This window comes from Suricata suricatta, chromosome 4, assembly GCF_006229205.1.
Source record: "Suricata suricatta isolate VVHF042 chromosome 4, meerkat_22Aug2017_6uvM2_HiC, whole genome shotgun sequence".
Taxonomy (NCBI): Eukaryota; Metazoa; Chordata; class Mammalia; order Carnivora; family Herpestidae; genus Suricata; species Suricata suricatta.
In genome coordinates this window covers 109514570-109528848 of record NC_043703.1, presented here as the reverse complement: position 1 = coordinate 109528848, position 14279 = coordinate 109514570, and the positions used below count along the sequence as shown (strand labels likewise).

General features: G+C 48.8%; 1 protein-coding gene across 2 annotated transcripts in view; it reads left to right on the top strand.

Annotated features, from left to right (window-relative positions):
* SPRED2 (sprouty related EVH1 domain containing 2) overlaps positions 1–14279 on the top strand; it is a 110917-nt gene that overhangs the window by 92998 nt on the left and 3640 nt on the right. For both annotated transcript variants that reach the window (XM_029937488.1, XM_029937489.1), the window contains exon 5: positions 12195–12344. In XM_029937488.1, the coding sequence (XP_029793348.1) occupies positions 12195–12344 (150 nt within the window). The remainder of the gene's footprint in view (positions 1–12194; positions 12345–14279) is intronic.

Below are 14279 nucleotides of genomic sequence, written 5' to 3'. Positions count from 1 at the left end.
CGCACACGCTGCCGTGCACCTGTGACCACGTGCCTACACCCCGCCCCCTCGCTCTTCCCATGCTCTCCGTTCAGTTCCGCTGCCCCCAGCTGGCTGTGTGTGCACGTCCCTCCTGCCCGAGCCGCCAGCACAGACTCCTGATGAGCGACCGATCTGATTCTCTGAGTGTGAACTGCTTGTTCGTTCGTGTGTCCTAGTGTTTCTTCCTCTGCCAGTTACGATTGTTTTCTCTCCTTTAAAATTCCAGAGCACTCTGTTTATGATTTCTGTCTTGCCACTTGAAAGCCCGCCCTTTTTCTGTTTTTACATTTTATTCTTTACTGAATAAATGAATCTTTTCTAATTAGAAGCCGTACATTCGTCATTATAGTCTCTGCAACTCTGTAAAGCTTTGCTCTAAAGGTGCTCAATAAACAGGTGGTCTGAACCTCAGATACAGTGTGTGACAATCCTAGGTTTTCATATTTTATTCATTTGCTTTATTGTTATCCTGGGGGGCCATGGTTTGGAGGGATTCTCGGTAGCTTCATGTCCTGTTTCTCTAGCTGTGTTTTCTGCTGCATCTACAAATGGGACCTGAGCTCTTGCATCGTGACTCTGAGTTCTTGACTGCTCACACAGCTTCTCGCCCCTCCATGCACTCTCTCCCCTTTGCTGTACAGTCTCTTCCTGGGGCTTCGGTTACAGTGACTGACCCAGGTGAACGCAAATAGCTAGATGGCAAGGGAGCACCCAGCATTGAATAGGCAGGTATGAGGCTTGAGGCATTTGGTACGAATTTGGAAGATGAATAGTACAAAAAATAAAAACAACAGCAGCAAAAATTAGTGTTCTGTTTAACAGGAGGGTTTTTTTGATTTTTGTTTGTTGCCATTGCTAAGAGTTGGCAACTCATGGGGCGCCTGGGTGGCTCAGTCGGTGAAGCAGCCAACTTTGGCTCATGTCATAATCTCGCTGTTCATGAGTTTGAGCCCTGCATCGGGCTCTGTGCTGATGATGCCGAGCCTGAGCTGCTTCAGATTCTGAGTTTCCCTCTGTCCGTGTCCTTCCCCTGCTCACATTCTGTCTCTCTCTTTCTCTCAAAAATAAACATTTAAAAAAAAAAAGTTGGCACACTGGAGCCTCTGACTGACAGCTTTTTGTTTCTTTCATTTCAGGGCTGGGGAGACTTGTAAGGGACAGAATGGAAAGACCCTCGAGTCTATTCCCTCTGTTGTGCCTTGGTCTTTCAGAGAAGACATGTGCTTTTATCTTGTGGTGGAGGCCCCCTGTCAGCCTGAGATAGGAACAGTCCAGCTCCCCGTGGATAAGCTGAGCTGGTTTGCTCCCCGACTTAGGACTCCCTTCCTCCCAGCTCCCCACAGTTGAGGACCCTGAGGCCAGCACGTTTGAAGCCTGCAAGGAGGGAGGTTGAGGGGAGAAAAGGAGATAATAGGGAAAATGGATCATACAGAACTAGAGTGGCTCTGGGTTTTATGGCCCTTTTCATGAACAGTTTTCCAAAATCTCGTTTCATAGGTTTGGGTCCATTAAAACCTAGTGGTTTGTTTACTGCTGCCAAATTCTAAAATCATGTTCTAATGGTTATTAGCATCTTCATAGATAGACAAGGAGAATTTCAGTATGATCTTGGGAGAATGCACCCGCATTGTGTATGTACACATGCCTGTAGAGCAGGCCAATCTAGAATCTGGTCAAGTACTGTCAGTGCCTCAGCCATCATTGTGCTGAGGGGCAGGATTCTGGCTCTAAAGCTTGGGGATTAGGGAAGTATTTGCTTTATAGACAGATACTGGGGAGTGTATAGAGTAGCTAAGTCTTCATCTTCCATAATAAGAAGTCCCGAAAGAATATCTAAATCTGCAAATCGGGAAATAGTATAACCACGTGGCACTGAGAGAAAAATGGAGAGAAGTGCAAGAAGAAGGAGCCACAGAATTGGAGTGTCTCTTTCTCTGGGGAAAGACGCCTCAGTTACAGCACTCCTGGGCCCCTCCACGGCGGGGGGGGGGGGGGGGGTGTTAAAGACCTTAAAGAGACACACAGAGGCTGAGGTGTCTGCGGCCGCGGGGTCTCTTCCTCCTGCTGTCCGCTCTGCCTGGTGCTACAACGCCCTGTGTCCACCACGCAGATAATCAGCTGCACATGTTTGGCTTGCGGGGAGACGGGGTCAGCTGTAGACATGCCAGCTCCTTAGAATTACAGGTCTTGGAATTGGAAGGGATTTTGAGTTCCTATCAGATGAGCCAGCCTGCTTCCTTCTGGCAAATGAAGTGGGATTCGCCTCATTTCACAGCCTCGGCGCGGGGAGCAGCTCGAGGTCCACTGGGCGACTTGCCGCAGGTCACACAGCTAGTTCACCGTGGACACGCCAGGAACAGCACCCCAGCCCTTCCAGCTCACCACTGCTATTTTTCTCTTCCTCTGTGGAAGAATTGTGTTTTATGATATTCTAGCCGTACTATTTTTTAAACAACAACCAAATACAAGCATTGTATTTTAGGGTTCTGTTGAACCCAAATTGGAAAGGGGAGAGGAAAAGAGGATAAATTTAAGAGCAGTGCCCTTGTGTGGCCCATTCATTTGACAGACTTGGAGCCTACTGAGTGACTTTTGCAGCCCAGAGTCCCCAGAATAGTAACACAAAGCTTGACAATAGGAAGGCCTACCCTTGTATATGGTTGGACCTTTTTTTTATGTTTGTTTATTTATTTTTTGAGAGGGAGAGACAGAGAGCCGGGGAGGGGCCGAGAGAGCGAGATCCCAAGCAGGCTTCACACTGTCAGTGCAGAGCCCAGTGTGGGGCTCCAACTCACGAACAGTGAGATCATGACGAGAGCCAAAACCAAGAGTCGGACACTCAACCAGTGCCCCTGCCCTTATAGAAGGTTTTGGTTTTGTTTTTTCCCTGCCTTCTAGGTTTTTACTACCACAACTTAACTTTTGTTTGTGGATCAGGGAGGCCCTTCTGAGTAGCAATTCCTAATTAAGCCCTAGTGCCTGAAGGCGCCCATACTGTGTCATGAGACCCCGAATCTCCTGTGTACCGTCCTTTGAGCAGATTTAATTCACATCATTTGTGTGGGTCTGAATTCTCTCCTAGAAGCCAGCTGAGGAAGACTGGTATTTAGATTACATCTGGCGTTTCATTGTGACGTAGGCAGGTAGCCCTGCTTCGCGGAGGAAAAGTCTTTTACACTGTTGTCAGCCCAGCCTTGTTTTGCCTAGACCGGAAGAACTGGGTCCTTCCTCGTGCCCTACGCTTGAACCCGGGACACCCTGTTTACTACAAGCTGCATTTTCTTACTTCCTGGCCGCTCAGAGCGGTTGTCGCGAGTGACCTCCCTGACGCCTCCCACCGCTCCAGCTCTTGTCTGCAGTACGGCCGAGCGTTGGAGACCAGAGTGCTAAGATGTCATTTGTTTTGTCCTGGATGGGCTTTGGAGTGTTTACAAGTTGTGCTTATTATCATTCCTTTTGTTTGTTTGTTTGTTGTGAGAGAGAGTGCATGCACACGTGAGGTAGGGGCAGAGAGACCCCTGAGCAGGCCCCACGCCACCAGCTCAGAGCCCGACACAGGACTCAGTCTTATGAACTGGGATCATGGCCTGAGCTGAAGCCAAGAGTCGGACGCTGAACCGGCTGAGCCACCCAGGCACCCCGTGTACTTATTTTCATTCTCAATTAAGTAGGAAAAAAGTGAATTCATTGAATTTTATAATTATCAAGTTTGGTTTGCAGAAGCAGAAGAGTACCGCCTGCTACAACATCCCCCCCCCCCTTTTTGTGAAGTTTTCCACCTAATCCATCCCAACAAATATTAAAACTGAAGGCAAACCTACCAGTTTTAGGGTTTTTTTTTTTTCCAAGATCTACCAATTTTGTAATAAATGAAGCTCAGGTACTGATTTTCTAAGAAGGCGGCATGTGACCGCTGGGTATGCAGAGTTCAGGGGCTAGGGAGAGGCCGGCGCCCACACCTGGTTCTGCCAGTACGGAACTCTGATCACTGGCCCTTTGGACCCACGATCTTCCCAAGGTGAATGTGTTTCCTTTGAGCCTCTATTTGCCCACCCAGGGGAGGGGAAGGAAAGGCACTGGTGTGGCACTACCCCTGGCACCGCACCCTGCACTTTCACATATGTGACTGTACTTGGTACTCATGGCCACCCTGTGAGGGACACATTGACGCTTCCCCTTCCGCAGATAAACTCACCAAGACTCAGAGCGGCAAAGCAGCCTATATTCTGTTTCATCCTCTGCCCACCCAGCATGCAAACTTCAGACCTGCTTGCTGCCTTCCAGAGAAGTTTAAGAAAAGGCAGTATGTATTCAGTAAGTTTTAGTAAATCTTACTTATTAAATAAAACAGATTCCTTTCATTGCAAAGTAGCTTCCTAAACGAAGGCCTGTTCAACTAGACCCTGGCTTAAAACTACTTCAGCGGAAGCGCGCCTGGGTGGCTCAGTCAGTTGAGCATCTGATTCTTAATGTCAGCTCAGGTCATGATCTCATGGTTCATGGGATCCACTGTCAGCACGGAGCCTGCTTGGGATTCATTCGCCTTCTCTGCCCCTCCCCGACTCATTTTCTGCCTCTCTCTTAAATACACATAAAAAAAAAAAAAACTACTTCAGTGAAGGTCTACGGACCCTTGCCCTGCTTGAAAACCCCAGTCTCATTTTAAATGATCAATTGATCAAAAATATTTCCTAGGGCACCTGGGTGGCTCAATTGGTTAAGCATCTGACTTCAGCTCAGGTCATGATCTCACAGTTTGTGAGTTCGAGCCCTGCATCTGGTGAACACAAGCCCCACTTCTCCTTCTCTCCCACTCTCCCCCTCTCTCCCTGCCTCTGGTGAGATTCTTTGTCACTCTGCTCCTCGATGACTTGCACCCTCTCCTCAAAAAAAATAAAAATAAAAAAAAGTTTTATGTTTTCTATGTCTCCACCTTTGGAATCTGGGGACCGGGCAGAGTGGGGTGGGGAGAAGCTAAGTAAAAGAGAAAATAGGTTGAAAATGTAAGCTACTTCTACAGTTTAACTAGTGAAACTGATCTGTGGTAGCTTATTCGGAAAAGTAGTCATGTTTTGGGGGAGGGGCAGCTCTATTCTTCCTGGTTGACACCAGGAAGCAGCGTCCTGTAACTGCTGCTGGCTGAGACCCAGAAGATGGGTGGGAGCTGCTTTATCTTCTAAATGACAATAATAATCAAGCTCAAATTACGTAGTGAGGGGAGGATCTTTTTATTCAACATGGAATACCTACAGTGGCTAAACTGATGCAATTAATATGTCCAAACAAAAGCTTTGAAATGCTCTCAAATTCAGGAAGCCCGAAGGTATTTTGTTAGCCTTCCCACATGTCTTTCTTCATTTACATGAATCTTATCTCATCTTTTTAAGTTTTGGATAGTAGGATACTATTCTTTCCATTTTACTAATTCATCCAGAGTACATATTCAGGGGTACCTGAAAGCCTGCCTTCCAGCTCCCAACCCCTCAGCCCTTCCAGTAAAGCCAAGCTGTGGGCGTATCAGAGTCCTTTCCTTTTGTATGAAAATTTCACCTAACTTAAAAAAAACATTTTTTTAATGTTTATTTATTTTTGAGAGAGAGGGAGATAGAGTGAGAGCAGGAGAGGGGCAGAGAGAGAGGGAGACACAGAATCTGAAATGGGCTCCAGGCTCTGAGCTGTCAGCACAGAGCCTGGCCTGGGGCTCCAACTCGGGAATCACGAGATCATATCCTGAACCGAAGTCAGACGCTTAACCGACTGAGCCATCCAGGTGCCCCTCACCTCACTTTAAAATTTAGAAACATAAGACTTTTTTTCAATGAGTGGGATTTTTGTTTTTGTTGTTTGCCTTACAGTGAAAGAATGTCCACGTTATCGTAGGGTCTCAGAAAGCATAATGTTCTTAGAGTCTAAGGCCAAAGTCATCTCTTTCCCCTGTTCCTGCAGCTGCCTCTTAGACCCAAACCCCCTGCTCGCTGGGCCATGAAAGAGCACGGGCCTGGCTGATTGCTTGCCTTTTTGAAAGAGGACACCTGGAAGCGACGTAGGCCCTGAGGACAGGTGAGCCAGTGCTACCTGTTCCCAAAGACCTGTTGACAGAATAGGTGACAACTTCCTATTTACCAAAAGAGAAAGGTCTAGCCAGTGCCAAGGGGAAAGGAGCGCTGCACTGAAGAGTTAGAAACAGCTGCTCATAAGCCGCTCGAGCCAGGCGCCTCCTGAGGCGCTCAACTATCCAGCTTGCTGCCTTCTGAGGAGCAGGAGGTGCCCAGAGTTTCATGTCCTCAGTCTTGTTGCCAGGCCCAAGGTTGAGGAGAACAGTATATATTTGTATTTAGTGTGTATACATACTTTTTAAATAACAAAATGAGGGGCGCCTGGGTGGCTCCGTCGGTTAAGCTTCCACCTCTTGATTTTGGCTCAGATCTCATGATCTCAAGGTTTGTGAGATCGAGCCCCATGTCTGCACTGTGAGAGTGGAGCCTGCTTGGGATGATCTCGCTCTCTGCCCCTCCCTTGCTCATGAGCATTCTTTCTCAAAATACACAGTAAAATAAGACATTAAAAATGAGAAGCCTTGCAATGGAAAGAAGATTGATACTGGCATTGGTTGCATCAGCTGTTGAGATCTATTTTGGTGGTGGGTTGCAGTAAAAATAATACAATTGTGGTCCTAACTACTAGGTGGCCTCCTTTAACAATGCAAACAGCAGCAGCATCTACAGACGAGGCAGAAATGCTGCTTAATGAATCCGAAGGAATCCTGTGGCCCTTGAGTGAGCTAAGCAGCAGTCTTCATCAAACCCGTTGGATGTTCTTAGGAGGAGGAGAGGAGGGTTATGCAGGACATTGAGTGCAGTGAGACCTCTGAAATCATTGATGTCCCCCTCCCCCCCTTATTTTACACATGACGAAACTGAGGCCCCGAGAAGTTAAACAACTTGCCCAACACCTATGGCCTAACCTGGCCTGGAATCAGTTCTTAGTGCAGTTTGTGCTCAACGTTGCTGTATGATTTCCAGATGTGACCTGCTCTGGCTTCATAAGCATTTCTTAGCTTGGTTTTCTACGCCTTATTTAAAACATGTCAGCCTGCTAGCCTCCTAATGTGGTCTCTCAGAGTGGGCTTGGTTCCTTGCGCTGTGGGTTGGCTTATATCCTCTCGTGCGTTTCTGGGGACACAGGGATGATGAAGTGACTATACTTATTTACCCTGCTGAGAGTGGGCTTTGTCCCCACTGTCTCCATCCCCAAGATGGAGGAGGAAATTGCCAGTTGCCAATCTTCTCCTAGTGGTGGCTCTACTGAGTAGAACATTCCAGGTGCACCTTAGTAGTTCTATGTGTCCTGGAAAGAATAGCCCTGGGCACATCTTTCCTCTCCCAAGGGCACTGTTTACCCACTGTTGCTGCCTTTGTGCTCTGCCCTTACCCACTTTGGGAAAAACAAAGATTTAGCAGGAAAATCCAAGGAGAGTTGAAGGGATTCACATAGCCTTGAAAACACGTGTTTGCTTTGAAATGCATAGTCTGACCCACCCTGAATGCCCCCAAAAGTCCTTGGTCAACAGCCAGGATTCCATCCCAGGATGGGTAATTTAAGCAGAGTGCCTCCTCAGCTGCTCCGGTGTCTTGGTTCTTTCTCTCCTTCCTTTCTTGAGCTTCCCTTGATCAAGGAGGTTCACCTTCCAAATGAAGAAGGCTCATTCCCAGACCCAGGGCTTCTTTAAAAACTTTCAGGTAGACCCAAGGAGAGGGAAGAATCCTTGTATAAAATATGCCCGTGCAGTAAGAGAGCGCCAGCTACAGGTTGAACAGGAGACATCCGTCTTCTCGTCTCCTTTCCGCATTCAGTCCGATTTCCATCCAAACCAGGCAGCATTGACCTTGGGGAAACAGGCAGCCTCGGCTCGGTATCTTCTGCCCTTCAGATTTTGATTAATAGTCAGATATCATACCATTAAAGCCAGCTATTCAAAAGGAAAGTCTATATCAACTTTTGAAGCTCTGGTGTTTTTCTCTCGTTCGTTGTTATATTCTGGAGAATTACAGGAAATACCTGAGTACACAGGTCTTCAGAGTCTGGCCCTTGGAAGCTTGCTCTTTTTGAAGAATTTTATTAGATGTTCACTGGTAAACTTGAACCTCATTTTCTCTTCCTCTGAGCCTAGTTCTGGCTTGTCCACCCATCTAGAATTAGAAGCCCCCTGGCCTCACCCCTGCCCATGTTACCCTGTATGTCTGGGCCCACATCCCACAGAGCACCCAGCCCAAACCCGAACACCTTCCAGGGAAGGAGTGAGCACCTTTACTATCAAAGTGGATTCCATCAGGCCACTTGTGTCTGTATTTTTCTCATTTTAAGGCTGGCAGTGCCCAGTCTTTCATCTCAGTCCCCTCTGACTCTTGCTTCCACTCTCCCCCTCCTTCCTCCTCTTACCTCCCTGTTTCTTCTGGGTTCTTCCTTATCAAAGTCTCTTCTCAGCTTTCTGCCCTGTCAGAGGGCTGTAGAACCAGGCCACAGAAAGCGTGTTACTTTGAACGAACTCAACCTGACTTTTAATTAGAGAACACCTCGCATCCGGTCTTCCTGAGCTGAGACCTTATTATATGGCATCAGAATACTCGATTGCTTTTCTTTTGTTCAGTGCCTCATATTAGGTTGCAAACTAAAACTGACTAAAGCGGCGTTGACGCTGATTCAGGGTCCAATCCAAACCCAGAGACAGGGTTTTCTGGAGGCTCCATTTGCAGGTGGCAGTAGTTACACTTGCCGTATCATGTTGCACAGAACTTGCCACGAGTCTGCAGCAGCACCTGACCTCGCTGTCCACAGTGGGCAGGACTGAAGTCTCACTGTCCCTGGAGGTGGGGAAGCCTATTGCTGAAGCCCCCACAGTTTTTCTTCTTGAGCTCAAACCCACAAGAGACAACCCCTGGAGTGCAAGATGGGTTCAAAACACAGCAGAGTCTTTACGGGTTGAAGGTAAAGCTGTCAGATTGGTAGGTTGGTAGGTGTCATTAGCTTATGTGTACAAATAGCAGATGTTCAGGAATCTTGCCTGAGAGAATGTGTGTGTGCATAGCTTATGCTTTTCTCCAGTGTGTGGGGAAGCCGCAAGCAGAGTGACAGGAGAGTCCCTTCAGAAGTGCATATGCATTGGGAGCCTGGCTGGCTCAGTCAGTGGAGCACGTGACTCTTGATCTCAGCATCACAAGTTCAAGCCCCATGTTGGGTATAGAGATTACTTAATAGGGTACCTGGCTGGTTCAGTCAGTTAAGCATCTGGCTTCAGCTCGGGTCATGATCTCACGGTTCATGAGTTCTAACCCTGCACTGGGTGAGCTCAAACCCTACCCAGGCTCCATACTCTCTCCCTCTTTCTCTGCACTTCATGAGATTCTGTCTCTCTCTCTCTCCCTGTCTTTCTGCCCTGTTTGCGCCCACTCTCTCACCATAAATAAATAATTTTTTAAGGTTCATATTTCCTTTTGAAAAGGAGATTACTCAATAAAAGAAGTGCATGTGGGAAAAAAGGTTTTTCTCCCTTGTTTCTGGGAGATGCCCTGATAGTACATTGCTTTCATTTGTTGGTCACACCATGTGGCAAGATTTGTCTGCTAGTACAGATGTGGGATTAGCCTCGGCTTTTCTAGAGGCTGTCCTGTGCGCTCTCCTTCTCAGAGTCCAGGCGGACCCAGAGCAGTCTGGGCGTGGACGTCAGCTCTGCCTGCAGTAGGCAGTGAACTGTGGACACGCTTCAAAGCTGTCTGACCTTCTTGCTCCCTCGTATGAATTTGCCGTTAGATTAGGAGATCTTTCACGGCTTTGCTCATTCTCTCGTTCTCTGACAATGTCCAGGAAGCTTTGCACTTGACTGTGCAGTGAGTGGGAAGAGGCTGTTCATGGTTAGGGGGGTAGGCTGGGTGCATCAGAAGGTGGCATTTCTGGTTAGCTGGCGAACTCTAGGAAAACATGGGTGCGCCTCGTTTCTCAGAATGACTTTCTACACATTGTTAACCTGGACATAGTTCACAGAAGGTAGGGTGGAGGAGGGTGAGCAGATGATTAACGCAGAGGTGACCATGATGATGAGCACATCTTACAATGTTCACTACAGGGTAGTTTCTAACCTTAGAGATGACTGTCGTGTGGGGTGCTGGTTAAGAATTTAACCCTTGTGATTTGAGTCACGCTGAAGGGCCCTTAACGCACTCATTCAGGAAGTATTTATTGAGATCTTCAGAAACCTTTGTATTATGAGATGCCATCCCCTTATCGCCTGGGTTTGTACAAAGCAGGGCACACCTTCTTACTTGGAGAAATTGTACTTGTGTTAATCACAGCAAAATACCTCTCAGAGTAGCCATCGGAGATGGCTTGTGTGAGCTTGACAAGCCACAGTGTTAGGTTCTGAAGTCCCCCCTGGGCTTGGTGAGCAGAGGCCGCATTTCAGGCCCACTCTACAGCGGCCGCCGGCCATGGTCTCAGAGTCTGTTTTCCGGTCTGTGACGTGGAGACAGCATTCCACCTGCACCTGTGTCCCCGTGTGGCCAGGGTCTGGCACACTGTGTGCACAGTCTGAGAGGACTAAGAGCTCCTTGCTTTATTGTTCTGTCTGGTCTATAACCCCTGTGTGTTCAGTCGGTAACTCTGAAGACGTCAGGAAAGAGCAGGTGAGAGACGGAAGACAGGACAGGCTTCAGGAGAAAGTTAAAATCCTTGTGCATCAATTTGGCTTCTTTCAGTTGCTGGGATTTGAGGAGTAAATAGCAATTCTTCTCTGAGTTCCAAACTACTGGGGGAAAAACGATGGGAGACCCTCAATGAGTGATGATGCCAGTCCTGGCTTAGCTCTGCAGGAAGCAGACGTCTCAGGCTGTGACCTCGCAATCAGACAGACCTGCCCCGCTGGGCACTGGACCTCCAAAGCCTCCCCCAGTGGGTTGGGCCCTTGGCCTCCAAGCAGGCCACACAGTCCCCAGAGCTGTTTGCCAAGCAGGTGGCTCCCAAGAGGCAGAGCAGAGAAGGAGCAGACCCGTGTGCCCAGAGGAGTGAGGGCCGGACCCAGCAGAAGCATGACACGGGCCGAACTGCCACGGACGCGTCACAGTGAGGGGAAAATGCACCCAAGTGATGAATCCCACGTGTTCGGACTTAGGTTACCAAAGGGAATCGGCTCATGCCATTGGGACATCCTAGGGTAAATTGCGGGCCGCAGCCCTGACTGGATCCAGAAGCTCGAACGCGGCCGGGAGTGAATAAGTTGGGGGAGAGGGTTAACAAAAGAGAGAAATAAGCAAATGAGACAAGGGGAATATAAGATTGAGAAATAAGAGCCAGGAAGGAGTTTCTTGATATTTACCAAAAATAGGATACCTGAGTATAAGAAAAACCCTTGTATTGGTGTGGTGAAGAAAAGGATCGGGGACTCTAAGGATGCCGAGGGCGGATGGGTGGTTCTGAGGATTCTTGGTTTTAAGGGTGGTGGCCACCGTACATCAGATCACCTTCCAAAGCCCCTGTCACAGAGGCTCCAATCTGAACAGAGAGGAGCTTTGCACTCAGGTCCGACAGATAGCGGCCTTCATTCTCTGTGCAGCCCTCTCTCTCGCTTCTGGCTTACAGTGACCTCCAAGGCTTGCCTTCAACCCAAAGATTACAACAGCTCTTCCTGGAAAGCCAGTGCTGCGATACCCTTGAGGTGTCCTTATTGCTGACGCTTTCCCAAGGTCAGCTCCACACAGAAACACAGGGTTTGATCTTTGCTTGGTTGCATCACCCCTGCTCACCAGAGCCCCTTGCCAGCAGGGCTTCTGGGGGTGGGAGTTGGGGGGAATCTGTTCTTGATCAAACTGGGCTGCACCCGCAGGAGGCCTGATGGAGTGAGCCCTTTCCCCAAAGCCTGGCGGCTGCTCCCACATTAAAAAAAACAAGCCCATCTTTCCAGGGTCTGGTGGCTGGCGTTCTCTGCCCTTTGCGCCAACCGCATCATGTGTAGACAGTCTGGCCCTTCAGGGGTCCTTCTGCCTCCCACGGCCAAGATAAACTCTAGATTTCGGGAAGGCCAGCAAGACACCACAAGTAGGGGGAGAAGGCGTGTTAGGTTTTGGTGTGTGGGTTTGGGTTTTGTTTTTGTTGTAATTAACTCTTGGTTACCTCCCTCTAAACAGACAGCTACAGACAGTTCTTCTAATTCCTCCCAGAAGAGGGAACAACCTACTCGGACAATCTCCTCTCCCACATCCTGTGAGCACCGGAGGATTTATACCCTGGGCCACCTCCACGACCCATACCCCACGGACCACTATCACCTCGAACAGGTGGGCAGCAGTCTGGCTCCTCTGAGGGCACGGGGTGGATGGTTCCTGATTCTGGAACAGCCTCCCCTTCCTTTCATGTGGCCCGACGCTCAAGCCCAGGCTTCCTCTGTTCCCCGAATCGGTGGTGACGGCAGCTCGTCCTTACTTAGTTTTCTGTGTGCCAGACCCCTTGCTAAATCTTGTATGTGCTTCATTTCACGGATTCCTCACAAATGACCCCCCCAGGACAGGTCCTTAGTTTCCCCAGTTGATGGAGGAGAAGGCTGAGGCTTAGAGTCATTGATGGAACAAGTCTCAAATGCAGGCGTGCGTCCACCCGGGGTGCTGTGCACGCTCCTGCCTTTCTATCCAAAGGGCTTCCTGGCTTTGTGTGAAAGCCCAGAGCCAGGGTCAGGACTAAAGAATGCCTCCTGCTTGGCTCGGGCACCCTGGCATCACAGGCCCAGGCCCAGGCTTGCTTGGGGAGATGGGGCTGGAGTCTGGAATTCAGTAATTCAACAAATATTTATTAAGCGGCTGTGCAGAGCAGGTTCCCAAACTGCAGGGCATGGACTGGTGCCCAGGGTCGGGGTGGGGGGTCGGGGGCAGGTGCCACCGGTCTGCTTAAGAAAGAAGGAGCACAGGGCAATGGGGGGTTGCTTTGGTTTGGTTTTGTTAACATAAAGTTGGATTTATAAGATTCTTAAAATTTTTATTGTGTGTTTCCTAATATTTTGGCATTAAAATTATTTTTTAATATTTATTTTTGAGAGAGAGAGAACACAAGCAGGAGAGCGGCAGAGGTTCTTAAGTGGCGCAGTTGGTTAAGCATCCGACTCAAGTCATGGTCTCATGGGTTCAAGCCCTGCATTGAGCTCTTTGCTCTCAGCACAGAGCCTGCTTCAGATCCTCTGTCTTCCTCTCTGCCCCTCTCTCTCACACTCTCTCAAAAAATATGTGTATATAATAAAAATCACATGGTAGCTAGAAGGGAATTAACCTTTTGAGTCACCTTACATCACAAAATAATTAGCAAAATCTATTTCTGCTCCCAAGATTTGTTTTTATTAATCTGCGAAAAGTCTGAGAAACTCTCAAGAATCTAACAGGAATTAGGCAACATGTGTGAGACGTGGCCCCTGCCCTCCAAGAGCTCACCATCTGGTGGCTGTGATGGATAACTTTAACTACCATGGGGTAAATGCTGTGGCAATACTCTGCTCACGGCATCGGCAGCAGGTGTCAGCCGCATCCTGTGTGACAGTTCTGGGGACACCGCGCAGAGGCTCTCCGTTCTCGTGGTAGCCCTGTGCTGTCTGGTAGAGGATCTCGGTCTGCAGCTTTCCTTCCAGTGGGTTCACTCAGAGCTGTCCAGAGGACCTGAGGAGGGGAAGACCTCACACTGTCACAAGTAGGGTGTGCCGGGGAGATAACATTCAGCACCTGTCACTCCAGACAAGGCCTTGTTGCAGGGAGTGGCGAGGTGACCCACAGAGATGACAGTGTCACCCTTGGGTAGAATGCAGGTCTGGGGGCTTTGAAGGCTAAGGGGCGTGGCTCTCGGGTCCAGCCTGCCTGAGCTTCACCATCCACCATTCCACCTCGCCCTCCAGCATCTGTGAGATCCTGGCAGGATGCAAACCCAGGCGGTCTGCAAACCCAGACCTGCCCTCCTGCCCTTTCCGTATCTTCCAGCCAGATGACAAGTACTCGTATCACAGCTCCTAATATTCCTGTCTGCTATATTGAACATGACCCACAGTGCAAAATGCATCTTCTGTTGTGGTCTGGAATGCACATACTCCACACAGATACTCACACAGGCTAGCTACCCTTGCAACATGCAGGACACGCCAGTATTTTTGTTTCACTGGAAAAAAAGAAAAAGGTCTTAGAGAACACCCTGTACAAAAACAGGTGAAACTGATCTGTTAGCGATCAGGAGGGTGGTCCTTG